This window comes from Oncorhynchus clarkii, chromosome 17, assembly GCF_045791955.1.
Source record: "Oncorhynchus clarkii lewisi isolate Uvic-CL-2024 chromosome 17, UVic_Ocla_1.0, whole genome shotgun sequence".
Taxonomy (NCBI): Eukaryota; Metazoa; Chordata; class Actinopteri; order Salmoniformes; family Salmonidae; genus Oncorhynchus; species Oncorhynchus clarkii.
Window position 1 is genome coordinate 58,455,590 of NC_092163.1, and position 22,599 is coordinate 58,478,188.

A 22,599-nucleotide genomic window follows, 5' to 3' on the forward strand; every position below is an offset into this window, starting at 1 on the left:
TTTAACTTCAGAAGAGTTACAGGGTGTGTTGAGTGGTGATGTCCCGTCCTCTTAGGTCGCTGGCAGGAGCAGATAGGGTCAAAGTAGTGGAATGGGGTAGTGGGTTTTTAATTATTATTTAGTGGTATATATTTTGGTATCACAAATGTAACGTGATTGACTAAACACTACCGCACAATAGGTTGCGGCATGCACAAACAAAATGTACGAATGCCATGGTACCAAAGAAGAAGAAGAACTGATTGGTGGAAATAAAAATGGCTATTCTAAGCACTAAGGTTAAGATAGTATATTAACATTGTTTCCAGAGAAAAGTGATATATTCTTTGGTATCTGAAAGTGTGACCTGTCAGATTCAATGAAATTCTCATATTTTATGACTGAGTGGAATTTCTTTGAATTGCACTGAATTAAATTAAACTAAAATTCTACATCATGTGGAGTGTGGTCAATTCAAATTTTAACTCATGAGTTGAATGGGAGTCAATTCCATAATTATGAATTGAGCCCAACCTTGCTCCCCATCCCTTTCATATTCTGTCCTCCTTACCTTCTTCCTCCCTGCCTATTCCCTCTCTCCTCTGCTCCCTCTCTCCATTGTTCTAACAGACTTCAGTTTGCGGTGCTTCTAGCCAGGCAAATCATTATTGCATGTAGGTGAGAGCTGTATCCTTTTACATCTCACCCTGACAGCTGGCTCAGAGAACAGCAACCGCCAGCCCCTCTCAGCTCACACAAGAAAAGCTGCTGAGGATGCAGAGCCCCAGACAGCATCAAAGCTAAAGGAAGATCAGAGTGTGCAACAAAGATACTGGGCTACACACAGAATGCACCATAACCTGTCTCTCTGACATAGCCACGGAAAGTTGTTAGGGGTTGTGGGGGGAATGTTTGTACAGTGCACTACTTTTGGGAAAATTTTTGAATTAAAAAGATGTATTAATAATAAAAACAAATATATATTTCAGGGGGTGCTACAGCACCCTCAGCAGCAATACTTCCAGCGGCAATGCTCTCTGCCTAAAATGATCACATTGAACAGAATTTCTGCTCTCCCTTTCACTGTATCTCTTGGGGAAGTGTTAGGGTAAGTACAGCCCCTCTATAGGGACCAACCAGGTTTTTATTAAGTAGCTGCCTTTTGAGCTGGTAAAAGTGTGTGGCTCCGCACAGGGCAGTGCAGCAGTGTACTTCTCACCGGAGGAAATCTTGTTGTCATGGGCAGCAGGGCTGTCGCTGAGGACGTTCTTCACCTGCAGGAACTCGTCATGGCGGTCGCCCCCTATAATGGTAAAGCCAAAGCCCTGGGAGCTTTTCCTCAGAGCAGTGTGGAACATCTCCCCCTGCAGCTGGGACGGGTCTGGGGTGAAGCCTGACACACCCCCCTCACCTTGCGGTAAGTATGTCACAGTGGGAAAGTTAGAGGAAGTTGCATAACTAAATAAGGCGTTAAAAAATCAACATAGTAACAAAGTAACAACCTTAAGACCAATGTAGTCACAATAGTCACATTTGCTTTGACTAAAACACTGCCCTGTATGATAACTAAAACAGTAACAGACAAAAGATTATAGCGTTAGTAGCTACATTATTTGTCTGACGTTCATTGTGGGATTCATTAAAATGCTGTGGATTCAAACAGTGACATAACACCTCTGGAATTGTTCAGTAGGCATGAGGTCCTTTCTCATTTTCTCCCTATAGAGCCAGTGAGTCAGAAAAATAAGATTGGAACAACATAAGGTCATTGGCAGCATACATACGACAATGGACACACAGTCCAGTAAATAACAGGCTGTCAGAGGTATACTGCATTAAATGGGCCAGCTGAGCGTTTCCCTCGCTGGCTTTACTGTCCTATCAGCACTTTATAATAGAAGCATAGCATCTTTTCTCTCTGCTTGACTGTCTCTACCTCTGTCTAGGCTAAAGTGGATTTGAGACACATTCCAGTCCTATATGATGTAGCAAAGCAGCCCTGTGCTGACTGTATGGTACTGTATGGCCCATAGAGACGTTGAGTGGAATAAAATACAGTGTGGATGGACTCTAGCTGTTGTGTTCAATGGATCAAGAGAATCTAATGTACATATTCACAGTCAAATTGCTTGTCGGGTAGGGTGTTTGGAGTGTTTATCCGACTGGATAAAAAAATATATAATTATGTCCGCCACACTTCTAAAACCAAAGTTGCGCCCCTGGGTCGATCCAAGCTGAGGTATGATGAAATGGTCTCCACTCAGCTCCCTTGGATGATAGACACTGCAGATGAGCCTCTGTGTTGCATTAGATGCTCTGGGAATCTGTGGGCTTGGAGTATTGTAACGGGGGAACTCTAGCCTGAGGTGCAACTGCTGTTGTTTTGGGTACATCATAGCAACCATCTGACAATAGTCTGGTGCAATCACAGGGTAGATGCCTATCTCAGTCCCTCCCCACCTGGCTAGCAAGTAAGCTAGTTGAGAGATGGCCCTAAAGATGTGCTGTTCCAACAGCTGTCACGATTTCTAAGAGCCGCTCCCCTTCCCTCCCTCCTCTCATATGTGTAAGCCTCGGCAGCAAAACATGACTGTCAATCTGTACTCCCCGCACTGTAATGTATTATACATCCACTGCAATGAAAGCATATTTAATTCATATGGTTTATTATGGCAGAAGAGTGGCTTGTCAGGGTGGTTAAGGGCGCTGTACTGCAGCGCCAGCTGTGCCACCAGAGACTCTGGGTTCGCGCCCAGGCTCTGTCGTAACCGGCCGCGACCGGGAGGTCCGTGGGGCGACGCACAATTTGCCTAGCGTCGTCCGGGCTAGGGAGGTCTTGGCCGGTAGGGATGTCCTTGTCTCATCGCGCACCAGCGACTCCTGTGGCGGGCCGGGTGCAGTGCGCGCTAACCAAGGTTGCCAGGTGCACAGTGTTTCCTCCGACACATTGGTGTGGCTGGCTTCCGGGTTGGATGGCGCTGTGTTAAGAAGCAGTGCGGCTTGGTTGGGTTGTGTATCGGAGGACCTTCGTCTCTCCCGAGCCCATACGGGAGTTGTAGCGATGAGACAAGATAGTAGCTACTAAAAAACAATTGGACACCACGAAATTGGGGAGAAAAATGGGTAAAAATAAAAAAATAAAAAAGAAGAGTGGCTTGTCCCCAACCCTGGTGTGAGTGGGGGAGAACTTGTCCTCAGAGTTGATCATACATGGCTAGCTGCGAACAGCTATTTATGCATGTTGACATGACTCCCACAACCTTGAGCAAGGAGATGGCTGCCACATTTTTCAAACCTATTCAACACAACACAGAATTCATTTGTATTAATTTTACCTTTATTTAACTAGGCAAGTCAGTTAAGAACAAATTCTTATTTTCAATGACAGCCTAGTTAACTGCCTGTTCAGGGGCAGAATGACAAATTTGTACCTTGTCAGCTCGGGGATTTGAACTTGCAACCTTCTGGTTACTAGTCCAACGCTCTAACAACTAGGCTACCCTGCCACCCCGTTAATGAGGTGTAGGAGGTCAACACACAATCATGGCATTGTTGAGTGTGTTTTCAATCTGTCTGTATAACAGCCTTCTGAAAGCTATCCAGAGCTGAAGAAAGATGGAGGTAAAGAAAAAGTTAGGTGAGCAGTGTCTACCTGGAGGTGGTGGTGCCCCCTGCTGGATAGAGACAGTAGTCTCCTGGCTCAGCTTCCTCTTAGCCTCCAGGACTGGGTTCTCAAACTGGGTTCTCTGGTTGATGTGACTGAAACAGAAACAATCCATTGAATGATTTACATTTTTGACACCAATTTACTTACACAGACACATACAAGTTACCATGAACCATCTGTGTGTAATTCTGTGAACCATCTGTGTGTGATTAATTCTGAATGAATTATTCTGAATGGTTAAAGCATGTCTTATAGAAGGGACTATACGTTAATTCTCAATCGATTAACAATAGGGATTCTCTTTAGTGACATAATAACTGTCCCTCTAACATAACAAAGCTACATTGTTTTACACATAGTTAATTTTGAACTGGAACACTGGCAGCAATAAGTCCCCATCCATTTGTCTTTGACTCTACTTGTAAAAACAAACATTTTGAGTTCTTCTCTCTCCCCCATGGCCTCTACTAAAGGAGGAACTTTTCTACAATACCAGTAATAAAAGAAAGAGTTTCCTTTTCATCAAAACAGACTCCTTTACCTCTCCTAGCACCTCCTCCCCCTCCCTCATTGATAACTCTCACAACCCTCCTCCTCTCCCTACTGCTGCTATAATGGCTTGGTTTCAGAGATGTCATGCTGGAGCAGCCAGTACTCACACATCTTCTGTAAACAGACTCACACATCTTCTGTAAACACACACACACACACACACACACACACACACACACACACACACACACACACACACACACACACACACACACACACACACACACACACACACACACACACACACACACACACAGCTGTGTTTTCACCTGGGTAAATGTCATGTTACCAACAGATCTTTAGATTAGCACCCACTGAAAAACCAATACAAGCCTTGATCATGGAATAGTATTGTTCTCAAAATATCTAGTAACACTTTGTATCCCTGCTGTCTATATACACTGAGTGTACAAAACATTAAGAACACCTTCCTAATATCGAGTTTGCTCTCCGAACAGCCTCAATTTGTTTGGGCATGGACTCTACGAGGTGTCGAAAGTGTTCCACAGGGATGCTGGCCCGTGTTGACTCCAATGCTTCCCATAGTTGTATCAAGTTAGCTAGATGTTCTTTGGATGGTGGACCTTTCTTGATACAAACAGGAAACTGTTGAGCATGAAAAACCCAGCAGCGTTGTAGTTTCTTGACACAAACCAGTACACCTTGCATCTACTACCATACCCCATTCAAAGGCACTTAAATATTTTTTATTGCCCATTCACCTTCTGAATGGCACACACGCAATCCATGTATCAGATGTTTCAAGGCTTAAAGTCTCCTTCCCTTCATCTACACTGATTAAAGTGGATTTAACAAGTGACATCAATAAGGGACCATAGCTTTCAGCTGGATTCACCTGCTCAGTCTATGTCATGGAAAGAGCAAGTGTTCTTAATTTTTTGTATACTTAGTGTATAGTGTACCTATGGTTAGTTTTTGATCTATGGTATTGCTGGGGAATACGGGTTTGTGGTATAGTATCTCTCAGATGTACAGGCAGGCTGAACAGACTTACTCTACATAATATGTTCCATACTGTGGGTCCTCTATCTCCTCCCAGCCATACGGGAGCTCTGTGGATACAGGAAGAGACGCATTGTGTTCAAGTACTATCACACAAAACATACAAATGTACAGCACTGGATAACAGGATAACAGGGCGTAGTGATGAGAAGAGCCCAGCAGACACCAGACACAATGATTTGGTTAACATTTTGCAGTTTTCGCAGACAGGCAGCCTGGCTCTTCACGCAAGAGAGAGCTTTGGAGCTGCTTTTCAGAGGCAGCACACCAGCCTGCCTTTAAAAATCCATTAGAAACAGCGGACCAGAGCCCTGTGTATCCCCCATACCCCCCACTCTCTCCCTGCACTTAGCCCACGTCACAGCCACACACCCTGGGAATGGACAGGCAAACGAGTGGGCACTCCTGGTACTCCTGGCACCCCTGGCATTCAAGTTAATCAGTCAAGCTGATTAACTCCTTGTTGAATAAAAACTCAACATATACAGTGCCTTCAGAAAGTATTCATACCCCTTGACTTATTCCACATTTTGTTGCGTTACAGCCTGAATTCAAAATGGATCAAATATTTTTTTTCTCACCCATCTACACACAATACCCCACAATGACAAAGTGAAAACATGTTTTTAGAAATGTTTGCACATTTATTGATAATGAAATACAGAAATATCATATTTGCATAAGTATTCACACTATTGAGTCAATACTTTGTAGAAGCACCATTGGCAGCGATTACAGCTGTGAGTCTTAATGCATAAATCTCTTAAGAGCTTTCCACACCTGGAGTGTGCAACATTTGCCCATTATTCTTTAAAAAATTCTTCAAGCTCTGTCAAATTGGTTGTTGATCATTGCTAGACAACCATTTTCAGGTATTGGCATAGATTCTCAAATAGATTTAAGTCAAAACTTTAACTTGGCCACTGAGGAACATTCACTGTCTTATTGGTAAGCAACCCAAGTGTAGATTTGGCCTTGTGTTTTAGGTTATTGTGCTGCTGAAAAGTTAATTAATCTCTCACTGTCTGGTGGAAAGCAGACTGTACCAGGTATTCTCTAAGATTTTGCCTGTACTTAGCTCCATTCCGTTTCTTTTTTTGTCCTGAAAAACTCCCCAGTCCTTAACGATTACAAGCATACCCATAACATGATGCATCCACCACTATGCTTGAAAATGTGGAGAGTGGTATTCAGTAATGTGTTGTATTGGATTTGCCCAACACATAACATTTTGTATTCAGGACAAAAAGTGAATTGCTTTGCCACATTTTTTGCAGTATTATTTATTCAGTGCCTTGTTGCAAACATGATGCTTGATTTAGAATATTTTTATTCTGTACAGGCTTCCTTCTTGTCATTCAGTCAATTAGGTTAGTATTTTGGAGTAACTACAATATTGTTGATCCATCTTCAGTTTTCTCTGTAATGAACACGAGTGGAGACAGAGAGCTGGTTTCAAGCGCAGGGCGCAGCAGGTGTTTATTGCAAAGGACCACAGGAGGAAGTAGATAGCTGGGCCCAGGGGCAGGCAGATTGTCATACACAGGGGGTCCAAAAGGGCAACATACAGGCAGGGAAAAGGCTAGTAATGTAGTCCGGGAGATCAGACAATAAGTAGATAACAGGAAATCCAATAGGCCAGAGTACAGGCAGAGAATAGGCGTCATTAGTGAGGCGGGCAAAAACTATCATACATGGGCCAATCACGGGAAATCCATCTCTCCAAAATACATGTGTCCCAAAACAAACAATACCTCACCGTGATGGGGTGCAAAGAGCTGAACTAAATAGTGTGTGATAATGACATACAGGTGTGTGAACAGGTGATTAGAATTCAGGTAATTGGAATCTGGAGAGTGAGCTGCGTTAAGGGGATCTAGGTGTTTGAGAGTGTGAGCTGGAAAGTGGGCTGGAAAGTGAGCTGCGTTCAGGGGATCTACGTGTTTGAGAGTGTGAGCTGGAAAGTGGGCTGGAAAGTGAGCTGCGTTCAGAGGATCTACATGTTTTAGGGTGTGAGTTGGAAGCAGACGTTACACTCTCCGGCAACTGAGTTAGGAAGGACGCCTGTATCTTTGTAGTGACTGGGTGTATTGATACACCATCCAAAGTGTAATGAATAACTTCACCATGCTCAAAGGGATATTCAATGTCTGCTTCTTTTTATTCATACCCATCTACCAATATGTGCCCTTCTTTGCGAGGCATTGAATGTACTCCTGTGCTTCTACACCGGCATTGCTTGCTGTTTGGGGTTTTAGGCTGGGTTTCTGTACAGCACTTTGAGATATCAGCTGATGTACAAAGGGCTATATAAATACATTTGATTTGATTGGAAAACCTCCCTGGTCTTTGTGGTTGAATCTGTGTTTGAAGTTCACTGCCGGACTGAGGGACCTTACAGATAATTGTGTGGGGTACAGAGATGAGGTAGTCATTCAAAAATCATGTTAACCACTATTATTGCACACAGAATGAGTCCATGCAACTTATTATGTGACTTGTTAAGAAAATGTTTACTCCTAAACCTATTTAGGCTTTCCATAACAAAGGGGTGGAATATTTATTGACTCAATACATTTCAGCTTTTCATTTATTAATTAATTTGTTAACATTTATAAAAACATAATTCCACTTTGACAGTATGGGTTATTGTGACACAAAATATAAATTTAATCAATTTCTATCTACCACAACATAATGTGGAAAAAGTCAAGGGGTGTGAATACTTTCTGAAGGCACTGTACATGTAGGCAGCCCACATGATCCTGAGCTGGGGGCATTTATTAAGGAAAGTATCATCATGTCAGAAGATGTTATACAATCCTGTCTGTATGGTAACGTAAAACTCATAGGCGTCTATCTCCTGTTTCTGTAGCTTGATGTATAAGTACACCCCCTGGACAGGAAGCATGCCCTACCCCCAATCTATCTCCTTAATGCTGAGTGCCAGGTCTTTGGTATGACTCAGCCAGGTATCAAACTCCCACCCTTCCAATCTCAGGGTGGACACTCTAACCACAAGGCCACTGAGTTGGGAATGTAGTCATACAGTACATATTTATTAAGCTGTGTGTATAGTATGTGTATGTGGGAAATAATGCATAGTATACTGTAGGGCAGGGGCTGATGAGCATAGCCATGTGTAAAGCTCCATGTGTGTTCTGCAAGAACTTGATGTATGTATGGTCCATTTATACCCTACAGAGACAGAAGTTTCAGAGCGTAGCGCAGTGTCGCAATGTTGTTTTTCGTCACAAAAGGGGTGGCTCATTGTAGTGCGCTCCGACATTCAATGTGCTCCCGTGCCACATGCTAATTGTAAAGCCTTGTTCACATTACCCATAAGCACTCCGTTACGGTGTGCCAGATGTCATGCATTTCAATGGTGACATCCACAACGGAGTGAAAACGCAAGCGTTAAAGGCTCCGTTGTGAGACGGACACCACACACTTTTTTCAAACTTTGAGGTCGACTTTAGTCCAGCCAGAGTCCGTTGAAGAACAGGACGTTTCCAAAACAGTGAAGTAGATGAGAATATGTGGTTTTCGGTGAAGGCTTTATGTGATAGTTAGCAACTTTTACCCATTCATATAAGTGAGTAGTATACAGTATATTTTAATAGTAATGTTAAATCATACACAATTGCTTTTAGGTGGCGGTCGCTAGCTACGATGGTATCTTAAACCTAGCCTAGCTTTTAGGTCTCTAGCTAGCTGCTCTACACTGCAAGCTAGCTTTACCCGCAATAAAGTTAGTGAATGAGGTTGAGGTTTTATATATGCCTATATATACAATATATTTATCCTGTCTTGAATGAAAAGGTCATATTTTGCAATTTCCCCAAATATATGAGATCTCTGGCGAGAGACAGGCTCTCCATCTTGCGTTACAAACATTGGACTGGTCCATTCAGTAGCAGCGCAAGACTGTTAAGATGACGTACAGCGTAATGAAATATGACGCGAACAGGGCATAACGCGCCATATCTCGCTTGGTAATGAAGCTTGATCTGTTCCTTGATCTGATCTATAGGCTCTACATCAAAATAGCCTATTTTGCATTGATAATTAAATATAATTTCAGCAACTGTTCAAACAATAAACCAAACAACATTGTAGCTTTACTAGAATCCCCCCAAAGGTATTTTGTTTCGAAAAAAATAACAATTTATTCCAGGCTATTGGTGAAAACAACAGCGAAAGATGTGCGACCAAAACATGATGAGGTTCTATTTTTAGCTGATGGGAGTGAATACAGTCAAGCAGCATATCAAACTGGGATAACATTGTAGGTTAAGTTAAATAATATTTATCAGGCATATTATTTAATTATAAATCTGATTATTTCACATGGAGAAGTGGGAAGCTGAAAGGCTAGCTAGCTTTTAGCTAAACAATAAACCAAACAACATTGTAGCCTTATTAGAAGAAAAAAAACCATGAGCTGGTGCACACCCAGAACATAGTTAGTGTGGGGGTGCTGACTAATGGCGAATAAACTATAAACAATCAAAATAAAGAAAGTAGCACTCTCCATGTATAATCTGCCAGCAATTTAATGGGTATTTACCAATGACTGTGCCTTCCTCAGGGTAATGTCATAAACACTTGAACCAGGTTATGTAGACATTAATGCAATTAGTGTAACCAATGACAGTGGTGAGGGGTGTGTCATAATGATTATGTTAATAAAAATGAATTAGTGAAACTGTTAACAAAATAGTATATGGCATATTAAATATATTATGCTATTGTTATCATATAGAAACATAATGGAATATTGTACACCATAGGCTACCCATCACTTGTACCCTGGGGCGGCAGGGTAGCCTAGTGGTTAGAGCATTGGACTAGTAACCTGACAAGGTACAAATCTGTCGTTCTGCCCGTGAACAGGCAGTTAACCCACTGTTCCTAGGCCGTCATTGAAAATAAGAATTTGTTCTTAACTGACTTGCCTGGTTAAATAAAGGTTTAAAATATATATATATATGTACAGTGGGGCAAAAAAGTATTTAGTCAGCCACCAATTGTGCAAGTTCTCCCACTGAAAAAGATGACTGAAAAAGATGAGAGAGGCCTGTAACTTTCATCATAGGTACACTTCAACTATGACAGACAAAATGAGAAAAAAAAATCACATTGGGAGAATGGTAACGAGTGGAGGACAGGGGAGCCTCTTAAAGAAGAAGTTACAGGTCTGTGAGAGCCAGAAATCTTGCTTGTTTGTAGGTGAGCAAATACTTATTTTCCACCATAATTTGCAAATAAATTCATAAAAAATCTTACAATGTGATTTTCTGGATTTTTTTTCTCATTTTGTCTGTCATAGTTGAAGTGTACCTATGTTGAAAATTACAGGCCTCTCTCATCTTTTTAAGTGGGAGAACTTGCACAATTGGTGGCTGACTAAGTACTTTTTTGCCCCACTGTATATTAGCGTCAACATACATTATTGTTTCATTCAATTTCACAATTTCGTATTTCATTTTTGCTACATATAATATTGGTTCAACCTTAATATATAATGAACATCCTCAACAGGGGGGACATATTAGGTGTATGCTAACAAGCTGTAAAAATAATTTGTACATTTATAAGACTTGTTCATAAAGGAAAATGTGTTCATAAGAAGGGCCTGAGATCAAAGTCAATATTCAGACCATTAGGGGTCAATGTTTTTAGATGGACTAGACTGGATATCCAGTAAGCCTCTCTTTGTAGTAATGGGATCTCAATGTTACCTCCTCTCCTTGGTAGAGCAACATGCTCAATGCCTGTGTATTTGAGAGAGGAGATGGGATGGTTCGCTTCAACAAAGTGAGCTGCTACTGGATAGTCAATGTTCTAATAAATCAAATCAAATTTTATTTGTCACATACACATGGTTAGCAGATGTTAATGCGAGTGTAGCGAAATGCTTGTGCTTCTAGTTCCGACAATGCAGTAATAACCAACGAGTAATCTAACCTAACAATTCCACAACTACTACCTTATACACACAAAGGGATAAAGAATATGTACATAAAGATATATGAATGAGTGATGGTACAGAACGGCATAGGCAAGATGCAGTAGATGGTATTGACTACAGTATATACATATGAGATGAGTAATGTAGGGTATGTAAACATGTAAAAGTGGCATAGTTTAAAGTGGCTAGTGATACATGTGTTACATAAAGATGGCAAGATGCAGTAGACGGTATAGAGTACAGTATATACATATGAGATGAGTAATGTAGGGTATGTAAACATTATATTAAGTGGCATTGTTTAAAGTGGCTAGTGATACATGTATTACATAAAGATGGCAAGATGCAGTAGGTGGTATAGAGTACAGTATATACATATGAGATGAGTAATGTAGGGTAAGTAAACATTATATTAAGTGGCATTGTTTAAAGTGGCTAGTGATACATTTTTTACATCAATTTCCATTATTAAAGTGGCTGGAGTTGAGTCAGTATGTTGGCAGCAGCCACTCAATGTTAGTGGTGGTTGTTTAACAGTCTGATGGCCTTGAGATAGAAGCTGTTTTTCAGTCTCTCGGTCCCTGCTTTGATGCACCTGTACTGACCTCGCCTTCTGGATGATAGCGGGGTGAACAGGCAGTGGCTCGAGTGGTTGTTGTCCTTGATGATCTTTATGGCCTTCCTGTGACATCGGGTGGTGTAGGTGTCCTGGAGGGCAGGTAGTTTGCCCCCGGTGATGCGTTGTGCAGACCACACTACCCTCTGGAGATCCTTACGGTTGTGGGCGGAACAGTTGCCGTACCAGGCGGTGATACAGCCCGACAGGATGCTCTCGATTGTGCATCTGTAAAGGTTTGTGAGTGCTTTTGGTGACAAGACAAATTTCTTCAGCCTCCTGAGGTTCACAACGCTGTCTGTGTGGATGGACCAATTCAGTTTGTCCGTGATGTGTACGCCGAGGAACTTAAATCTTACTACCCTCTCGCCTACTGTCCAGGTAATGTGGATAGGGGGGTGCTCCCTCTGCTGTTTCCTGAAGTCCACGATCATCTCCTTTGTTTTGTTAACGTTGAGTGTGTATGACCTGATTGAGCTGCGGTGTTAATAGAATCCCCTCAAAAGTTATTTTGTTTCGAAGTGATAGCGTTATTCTAGGATATTTTGAAACATAAGAAAAGATAGCCATGTTCATTAAAATTATGTTTAGCCCAAAGACATTAAAAGCGCTGATGTCATCCAAGTGTTTCTATAAAAAAAAAACTTAATGACACATGAAGCCGAAAGAACTTGAATTTGAAGCACGCCATATTGCTGAATGGGGCTGAATGGCAACAAATATTGTTAAAGTGGCCGTAACTAGCAAAGGATCATAGTCGATGTTGTCGTTTTCATCCTGCCTGAGGAAGTCAACCTTAATGTCTATGGCATGAGCCTCATTGTAGCCTGCCGCCCTGTGATTTGTCTGTGTCAGCACGTGGTCCTATGTGACGACAAATGTAGTAGTCAGAATGGATCACTATTTCATTAAATATCATGATTTGTAGAAAACTTTAAAATAATTCATCGTGGGGATTGAACTTGATCATAATAAACCAAATGTAGAGCCCAAAACAGTCTTTGGGGCAGTTAGCGATCGTCATTTACATAGGCTTTATAGGTCAAACCGGGGTTTTTGCACCGCTAAGTCACTAATCAGTAACCGACCAGCAGAGCTTGTGACTTCATGCTCCAGACTGGACACTGGGGGCCTGGTTTAGCCAACTTGCTTGCAAAGGAAGACAACAAGAGAGACTCTTCTTTAGCTTTCACCACAAATGAGAAGACAAGAAAACCTCTGTTGCCCCATTGTGAATGTTGCTATTTGGGAGTCTGGACCGGCAAGGTATCATGTTACCAAAAGATCTATGCACATGAAGCTTGTAGAGGCCCAGAAGCCTTACCTCCATCCTCACACTTCTCTGGGGGCTTGGCCTTCTTGGCCAGGCGGGGGTCCAGCCAGGTGGTGGTCTTGCTGTTGTGACTGTTAAGGGCAGATAAGAGAAACATTCAAAAACCTGAGCCAGCTACTGACACTGGTATTTTCATGAGAGTAAAGGTAGACAGTCATGTACCCACCTACTCTATATTCTGTTATACTTTCTTTGAAAGCTACACAGGTAACTGTATTGACACATTTATACATCCTGCTATGCATTCAAATGAAGGAAAACTGAAACAGAGTATTCATTATGATATTGTGGCTGGAAGTAGATGCCGGCGACGTTCAGGCCCTACCTTACCAAGGCCCGATTGCTTCTGCCAAATTCAAGGCCCGGCCCTGTCCGAAACCCGAAATCAGAAATAACTTCCATCTTTAGTAAATTCATTAGCTGTTCTTCTCAGCCTATCACTTGGCGCTCTGAGTATCCATAGCAACAGCTCTACTTGGGCTGCTCATTGACATTTTTTAAACTTTTATTTAACTAGGCAAGTCAGTTAAGAACAAATTCAATGACAGCCTAGGAACAGTGGGTTAACAGATTTGTACTTTGTCAGCTCGGGGATTTGAACTTGCAACCTTTCGGTTACTAGTCCAACGCTCTAACCACTAGGCCCTAATGACAAGACATGAGAGAGCTGTTAGCTACTTTTCGTCACTCTAAACTCCAAAACTCAAGGAACATTATTATTTTCTGTGAAATAATCTCTTGGTCTTATATTTGACGAGGTTGAAGCACTTCTGACACCATGTTATGATCTTAGTCAGATATGACTGCACTGCTCAGCAGAGCATTAGCAAATGGCTCAGCTTCAAAATGTTAGTGATCAATTTAGTGATACCCGAGCCCTACCAGTAGCTAGTTATTGATGGCAAAAACTGCCTTACCCGGCCCTAACACGTCGGGCTCGGGTCGGGTAACAGAGATCTAGCTGGAAGCCAAATCCGTTTACAAAGAACTCAAGGGCTTCTGAGAGCTATATTTACTAAATTGTTCCTAAAACACAGTATTGATTTGTCAGGAAGTTGTCTTGAAGAGAAACCATCAAATTCATTAGCTTTGACCTGAACCACTTTTGGAACAATCATGTAGGCTAGGGCTGTAAGTCAATATAAGTAGATTTGAAAGAGTCCCACACCAGTCCAGGCATTGGCCTGTTTACCTAACTAACCTAAATCCTCTGTCTGTTCGGCATGGCTTATGTAACACCTGTGCTATGTGCTTCACTAATCTAATCAACAATGTCATGATACTTTGCATGATGCTGATCAGATATAGTCATCCATGCATAACCTGTAATGTACATAACATTCCACATTCAGTCTAGAGCAGAAATGCATGTTCTGCATTTGAAACATATTAAGCTCATATTAATGCGCTTTGAACTCAGGAGTTATCTATGCGCGTACAGTGTCGTAGCACTGTGTAACCAACCAGGACTAAAATGCTGTCTCTTTGTCCTGTTCCTGAGTAGATATACAGGAGCTGGTGCAGTACTCACTCTATGAAGTAGACCATGCCCGTCTCGGTGTAGGCCATCTCCCAGTTGAGAGGCAGGGGTTCCAGGCTGTCATCGCCGGGCAGAGAGCTCCACATACGGAAGTCCATGGCACTGCTGGACTGGGTGTAGCTGGGCACCACCTTCCTCCACGATGCCCCTTCTTTGTGCTCTGTAGCCCGAGAGAGAGAGAGAGAGAGAGAGAGAGAGAGAGAGAGAGAGAGAGAGAGAGAAGGTTAGCCTGCATGGACACCTCCAGCCTCCCAGTATGCAGTGGAAGGGGGGAGGGTTTGAGAGATGGTGTGTTCTGTTCACCAATACTCTTTTTTTCATTTGCATGTGCATGTACGTGTGAGCGTATTTATGCATATGTGGTACCCTCCCCCTGGATTTAAATTATACAAGTAGCTGAGGTGGATTCATAGTAAAAAAAGGCCATTTGAAGCAGTTAGGGCACAATAATACTGTCCCACTGCTATGTATGGTTATTTCTATGTTAAAAAATGTTTTATTTATTAATTTAATGAGAACTGCAATAAAAGCACACCAATCAACTTTGCACCCAACTGGTCCTTGCAAACTTCGGGCCATAAAAAGCTGCTAATGGAGGGACTGTTTGTGTAATGCTAACCTCTGCACAAGTATATGATACAATGACACTCAAGGCCACACAGCTTATTCTAGTTTATTCCCCAGAACTGATGCAGCCGATAAGCGTGTCAAATTTGTGCATGTGATTCTGTATTTCAGTAAATACTACACTACCGCATCCATGACTTACTGATATTTACAACATATCCCCTATCTACTTGAAGGATGGGGAGGAACTGGCAAACTTCTCCAAATGAGTCTGACTCCCCATGCTAATCTGACACACACACACACACACACACACACACACACACACACACACACACACACACACACACACACACACACACACACACACACACCGGATGCTTTGACTTGCCTCATGTAAACATGCACAATGGGCAGCCTTGGGGCAGCTCCTTGTGGAGAGTTCAGAGGGCTGAGAGCCTGACAGCTCACACCATACTGACTGCACTAGACCAGGGCTCTCCAACCCTGTTCCTGGAGAGCTACCCTCCTGTAGGTTTTCATTCCAACCCTAGTTGTAACTCACCTGATTCAGCTTCTCAACCAGTAAATTATTAGAATCAGGTGCACTAGATTAGGGTTGGAGCGAAACCCTACAGGACGGTAGCTCTTCAGGAACAGGGTTTGTGACCCCTGCACTAGACACATACAGGAAGTCAGCCAGGGGTCAGGGTTTGTCTTTCACAGAGAGACCAGGGAAGTTTGGGCATTACGCTTAATTTTTCCATTAACCTTCTGATCCGTTCATAACTGTTTCCATCTATGGTTGGTTTAGAATGAAAAGTTCCTAACACCCCCACATTGCTGCAGTACAGCAGACATGTGATTTATTTGACTTAGAAAGACTTGTTCCTGTCCATCTTGCATGCCTGATAATAAAACAACAGCAGGCATACTGTAACCCATTTATCTTAGAGTCAGGCTATCCTTGGGCACATACTTTAATTTCTTATTTAAAAAATGTTGTTATTGTTTTTATTTTTTAAACTGCATTATTGGTTAGGGCTTGTAAGTAAGCATTTCACTGTAAGGTCTACCTACACCTGTTGTATTCGGCGCATGTGACAAATAAAATTTGATTTTGACTGCTCCTTTGAGAGAGAGGTCCTGATTGATAACACACACAGAGTCTCTGGTCTCTGTGTAAGAAGTCTGCTGCCTTCAAGGTAACCTGCACTCCAGTAGAAAGTGTTACTGATACTGAATGTGCTTGAGGCATAACCTTGAGATGGAGCCTGCGGGAAGTGGCTGGCTATACAGACAGAGCATGACAGATAGCACAGACTGGGAGTAATGGGGAAGATGATCAGAGCTCCATAGGTCAATATATATAGAGCAGAAATGTATAGAGCAGAAATATATTATAGAGAAAAAAAATGATATTGTCCATAGCAGGGGTTGGAATAGGTTCAGGCAAAAGAACGAAAAACTGGAAAATAACAAAAAAAATCTCAGAACGGAAACAGATCTGTAGTGTTCCGGAACAGAATCGTTATTTTAAAATCTTGAGAATCGTTTAATAATGTTATTTTTTGTTCCAAAAATATTCAGAATATCTAGTATATATTTCTGCAATTCAGTGTAGTTCTGATGGTAATAATAGCCTAAACACATTCCAATTCATGTCAGGTAATAATGTTCAGCGCTTCATGCCAAGCCCCCTACATGTCCATCCCTCTTTCTCACTCTCTTCCCATCTCGCGCCTGCACTTGTATGACCAATCAAACATGTAAACAACTAGCTTACCAATTCCGTAGCAAGTTTCTCTATCTACTGTAAATGTAAAAAATATTATTTTTTTGTAGGTTCAGAACTCTATGCTGGTCGGAAACACAGGAATGGAACAAAGAAAATAGGGGTTCTGTTCGTAGCGGAACAATTGGAAAATCATTTGTGTTCCACCCCTGGTCCATAGTCATCATAATGTAGAGCTAAAAGTAGAACATGAGAGACAGATACTGGGAGAAATATGTGAGGTACAACAGAGAACTATCCTGAGGAAAGAGAGAAAGGGCAGGAGAGGGGTTTTGAGTATGAGATGTACTGACCTGGGAGGCCGTTGGCCAGAGGTGGCCTCTCATCATCGTCTTCTTCCTCAGGGACCACGCTGTCCTTCCTGTCCATCTTGCTGACTGACGTGGTGCGTTTTCGCTGGACCTCGTTGTCATAGTCCTCATCAAACAGCACCTGATCCACCAGGTCAGGCTGTACCAGGGTGGGCTCCGCTGGGGGCTTTGGGGTCCCATAGTAGTTACCTAGAGAGAGACAGAGACAGAGACAGAGACAGAGACAGAGAACGAGAGAGAGATATATGAGTGTCTGACACGTTCCCTATTCTTAACCATACCTGTAGCTGGTATGGTAAGATGGTAAGATATTGCCATTTATTGCCATTTATTGTGCATTTAGGCTACCTGAAAAATAACTGGTTAAGTAAGGGGACCACAATCTTGGAATCACGGTACTGTAGCTTTCATGAGGCTTACACAGGTGTATGGTGGCAATTCCACCATTTTCAAACTCATTTTCATTATCTCCAGCACAATACCAGTGAAAATGTACATCTACATTTTACATCTACATTTGTGAAAATGTAGCTTTTCTACATTTTACATTTTTTAACTGCCTAAAAATATTCTGTGAAGAAAACAGAGCATCATTTGCTAATTTAGGTCACGGATGGATCAATCTCTGACTAGCTGCTGAACACTCTGCGTATCTAAATTTATGCAGAGAAAACATAATTATTCAACATTCATTAAGATAGTTGAACACCGCCATTCTTTTAGCTTTCATGAGGCTTACACAAGTGTATGAGATCCTTAAGAGCCTATAAGAATACCAATGTTTGGATAGTTACCACTTTGATACATTATGTAAATAATACTATTATTAGTAGTATTGTTATTATATTGCAATATATAACGTGCAAAAATATTCAAAGAACATTTTCATTTGCAGCATACAAACTTAAAGGGCAATTCCACCACTTTTCAACCTAATTTTCATTATCTCTAGCACAATTTTTTTTCTTCACCTTTATTTAACCAGGTAGGCTGGTTGAGAACAAGTTCTCATTTGCAACTGCGACCTGGCCAAGATAAAGCATAGCAGTGTGAACAGACAACAACACAGAGTTACACATGGAGGAAACAATTAACAAGTCAATAACACAGTAGAAAAAAATGAGAGTCTCTATACATTGTGTGCAAAAGGCATGAGGAGGTAGGCAAATAATTACAATTTTGCAGATTAACACTGGAGTGATAAATGATCAGATGGTCATGTACAGGTAGAGATATTGGTGTGCAAAAGAGCAGAAAAGTAAATAAATATAAACAGTATGGGGATGAGGTAGGTAAAATTGGGTGGGCTATTTACCGATAGACTATGTACAGCTGCAGCGATCGGTTAGCTGCTCAGATAGCAGATGTTTGAAGTTGGTGAGGGAGATAAAAGTCTCCAACTTCAGCAATTTTTGCAATTCGTTCCAGTCACAGGCAGCAGAGAACTGGAACGAAAGGCGGCCAAATGAGGTGTTGGCTTTAGGGATGATCAGTGAGATACACCTGCTGGAGCGCGTGCTACGGGTGGGTGCTGCCATCGTGAACTGTGATCTGAGATAAGGCGGAGCTTTACCTAGCATGGACTTGTAGATGACCTGGAGCCAGTGGGTCTGGCGATGAATATGTAGCAAGGGCCAGCCGACTAGAGCATACAGGTCGCAGTGGTGGGTGGTATAAGGTGCTTTAGTAACAAAACGGATGGCACTGTGATAAACTGCATCCAGTTGAGTTGCTGAGTAGAGTATTGGAAGCTATTTTGTAGATGACATCGCCGAAGTCGAGGATCGGTAGGATAGTCAGTTTTACTAGGGTAAGTTTGCCGGCGTGAGTGAAGGAGGCTTTGTTGCGGAATAGAAATCCAACTCTAGGTTTGATTTTAGATTGGAGATGTTTGATATGAGTCTGGAAGGAGAGTTTACAGTCTAGCCAGACACCTAGGTACTTATAGATGTCCACATATTCTAGGTCTGAACCATCCAGGGTGGTGATGCTAGTCGGGCGTGCGGGTGCAGGAAGCGAACGGTTGAAAAGCATGCATTTGGTTTTTACTAGCGTTTAAGAGCAGTTGGAGGCCACGGAAGGAGTGCTGTATGGCATTGAAGCTCGTTTGGAGGTTAGATAGCACAGTGTCTAAGGACGGGCCGGAAGTATACAGAATGGTGTCGTCTGCGTAGAGGTGGATCAGGGAATCGCCCGCAGCAAGAGCAACGTCATTGATATATACAGAGAAAAGAGTCGGCCCGAGAATTGAACCCTGTGGCACCCCCATAGAGACTGCCAGAGGACCGGACAGCATGCCCTCTGATTTGACACACTGAACTCTGTCTGCAAAGTAGTTGGTGAACCAGATAAGGCAGTCATTAGAAAAACTGAGGCTACTGAGTCTGCCGATAAGAATATGGTGATTGACAGAGTCGAAAGCCTTGGCAAGGTCGATGAAGACGGCTGCACAGTACTGTCTTTTATCGATGGCGGTTATGATATCGTTTAGTACCTTGAGCGTGGCTGAGGTGCACCCGTGACCGGCTCAGAAACCAGATTGCACAGCGGAGAAGGTACGGTGGGATTCGAGATGGTCAGTGACCTGTTTGTTGACTTGGCTTTCGAAGACCTTAGATAGGCAGGGCAGGATGGATATAGGTCTGTAACTGTTTGGGTCCAGCTTTTTGCGGCAGCTTTCCAATCCTTGGGGATCTCAGAAGAGAGGTTGAACAGGCTGGTAATAGGGGTTGCGACAATGGCGGCGGATAGTTTCAGAAATAGAGGGTCCAGATTGTCAAGCCCAGCTGATTTGTACGGGTCCAGGTTTTGCAGCTCTTTCAGAACATCTGCTATCTGGATTTGGGTAAAGGAGAACCTGGAGAGGCTTGGGCGAGTAGCTGCGGCAGGGGGGGGGGGGGGGGGGGAGGAGCTGTTGGCCGAGGTTGGAGTAGCCTGGAGGAAGGCATGGCCAGCCGTTGAGAAATGCTTGTTGAAGTTTTCGATAATCATGGATTTATCGGTGGTGACCGTGTTACCTAGCCTCAGTGCAGTGAGCAGCTGGGAGGAGGTGCTCTTGTTCTCCAAGGACTTTACAGTGTCCCAGAACTTTTTGGAGTTAGAGCTACAGGATGCAAATTTCTGCCTGAAGAAGCTGGCCTTGGATTTCCTGACTGACTGCGTGTATTGGTTCCTGACTTCCCTGAACAGTTGCATATTGCGGGGACTATTCGATGCTATTGCAGTCCGCCACAGGATGTTTTTGTGCTGGTCGAGGGCAGTCAGGTCTGGAGTGAACCAAGGGCTATATCTGTTCTTAGTTCTGCATTTTTTGAACGGAGCATCTAAAATGGTGAAGAAGTTACTTTTAAAGAATGACCAGGCATCCTCAACTGACGGGATGAGGTCTATATCCTTCCAGGATACCCGGGCCAGGTCGATTAGAAAGGCCTGCTCACATAAGTGTTTTAGGGAGCGTTTGACTGCGGATCCGTAGCGGATACAGGCAATGAGGCAGTGGTCGCTGAGATCCTGGTTGAAGACAATACATATGTCTACATATGTAGAAACACAGTACCAGCACCAGTCAAAAGTTTAGACACACCTACTCATTCAAGGGTTTTTCTTTATTTTTGCTATTTTCTACATTGTAGAATAATAGTGAAGACATCAAAACTATGAAATAACACATATGGAATAATGTAGTAACCAACTAAAGTGTTAAACAAATCAAAATATATGTTATATTTGAAGTTCTTCAAAGTAGCCATCCTTTGCCTTGATGACAGCTTAGCACACTCTTGGCATTTTCTCAACCAGCTTCATGAGATAGTCACCTGGAATCCATTTCAATTAACAGGTGTGCCTTGCTAAAAGTTCATTTGTGGAATTTCTTTCCTTCTTATTGTGTTTGAGCCAATCAGCTGTGTTGTGACAAGGTAGGGTTGATATAAAGAAAATAGCCCTATTTGGTAAAATACCAAGTCTATGTTATGGCAAGAATAAGCAAAGAGAAATGACAGTCCATCATTACTGTAAGACATGAAGGTCAGTAAATGCAGAACATTTCAAGAACTTTGAAAGTTTGTTCAAGTGCAGTCGCAAAAACCATCAAGCGCTATGATGAAACTGGCTCTCATGTGGACCGCCACTGGAAAGGAAGACCCAGAGTTACCTCTGCTGCAGAGGATAAGTCCATTAGAGTTACCAGCCTCAGACATTGCAGCCCAAATAAATTCTTCACAGAGTTCAAGTAACAGACACATCTCAACATCAACTGTTCAGAGGAGACTGCGTAAAATCAGGCCTTCATGGTGAATTTCTGTGAAGAAACCACTACTAAAGGACACCAATAATAAGAAGAGACTTGTTTGGACAAAGAAACATGAGCAATGGACATTAGATCCGTGTAAATTTGTCCTTTGGTCTAGAGTCCAAATTAGAGATATTTGGTTCCAAACGCCGTGCCTTTGTGAGATGCAGAGTAGATGAATGGATGATCTCCACATGTGTGTTTCCCACTGTGATTTATTTAGAATTCATGGCACACTTAACCAGCATGGCTACCACAGCATTCTGCAGCGATATGCCATCCTATCTGGTTTGCGCTTAGGGGGACTATCATTTGCTTTTCAAGAGGACAATGACCCAACACACCTCCAGGCTGTGTGAAGGCTATTTGACCAAGAAGGAGAGTGATGGAGTGTTGCATCAGATGACCTGGCCTCCACAATCACCCGACCTCAACCCAATTGAGATGGTTTGGGATGGGTTTGGACCGCAGAGGGAAGGAAAAGCAGCCAACAAGTGCTCAGCATATGTGGGAACTCCTTCAAGACTGTTGGAAAAGCATTCCTCATTTAGCTGGTTGAGAGAATGCCAAGAGTGTGCAAAGCTGTCATAAAGGCAAAGGGTGGCTACTTTGAAGAATCTAAAATCTAAAATATATTTTAATTTGTTTAACAATTTACTCCATGATTCCATATGTGTTATTTCATAGTTGATGCCTTCACTATTATTCTAAAATGTAGAAAATAGTCAAATTAAAGAAAAACCCTTGAATGAGTAGGTGTGTCCAAACTTTTGACTGGTACTGTATGTGAAAAAGGCACTTTTCCACGTTTTGTAGAAAAATATATAAAGTAAAACATTTATGCCTCAAAAAAAAAAAAAATGTGTGATTTTCAAACACTTTGAGATTCACAGTGACATGGAGATCAAGAAAATACCCTCCTTCTGCCTTGAAACTCATTGCAGGTTTTGA

General features: G+C 42.3%; 1 protein-coding gene across 1 annotated transcript in view; it reads right to left on the bottom strand.

The window, feature by feature from the left end:
* Positions 1-22,599, bottom strand: part of LOC139371185 (membrane-associated guanylate kinase, WW and PDZ domain-containing protein 3-like) — a 169,384-nt gene that overhangs the window by 13,975 nt on the left and 132,810 nt on the right. The window contains exons 5-10 of the mRNA XM_071111351.1: positions 17,340-17,546; positions 14,676-14,844; positions 13,136-13,215; positions 5,214-5,271; positions 3,632-3,738; positions 1,199-1,390 (exon numbers count right to left, since the gene is read on the bottom strand). Coding sequence (XP_070967452.1) covers positions 1,199-1,390; positions 3,632-3,738; positions 5,214-5,271; positions 13,136-13,215; positions 14,676-14,844; positions 17,340-17,546 — 813 coding nt within the window. The remainder of the gene's footprint in view (positions 1-1,198; positions 1,391-3,631; positions 3,739-5,213; positions 5,272-13,135; positions 13,216-14,675; positions 14,845-17,339; positions 17,547-22,599) is intronic.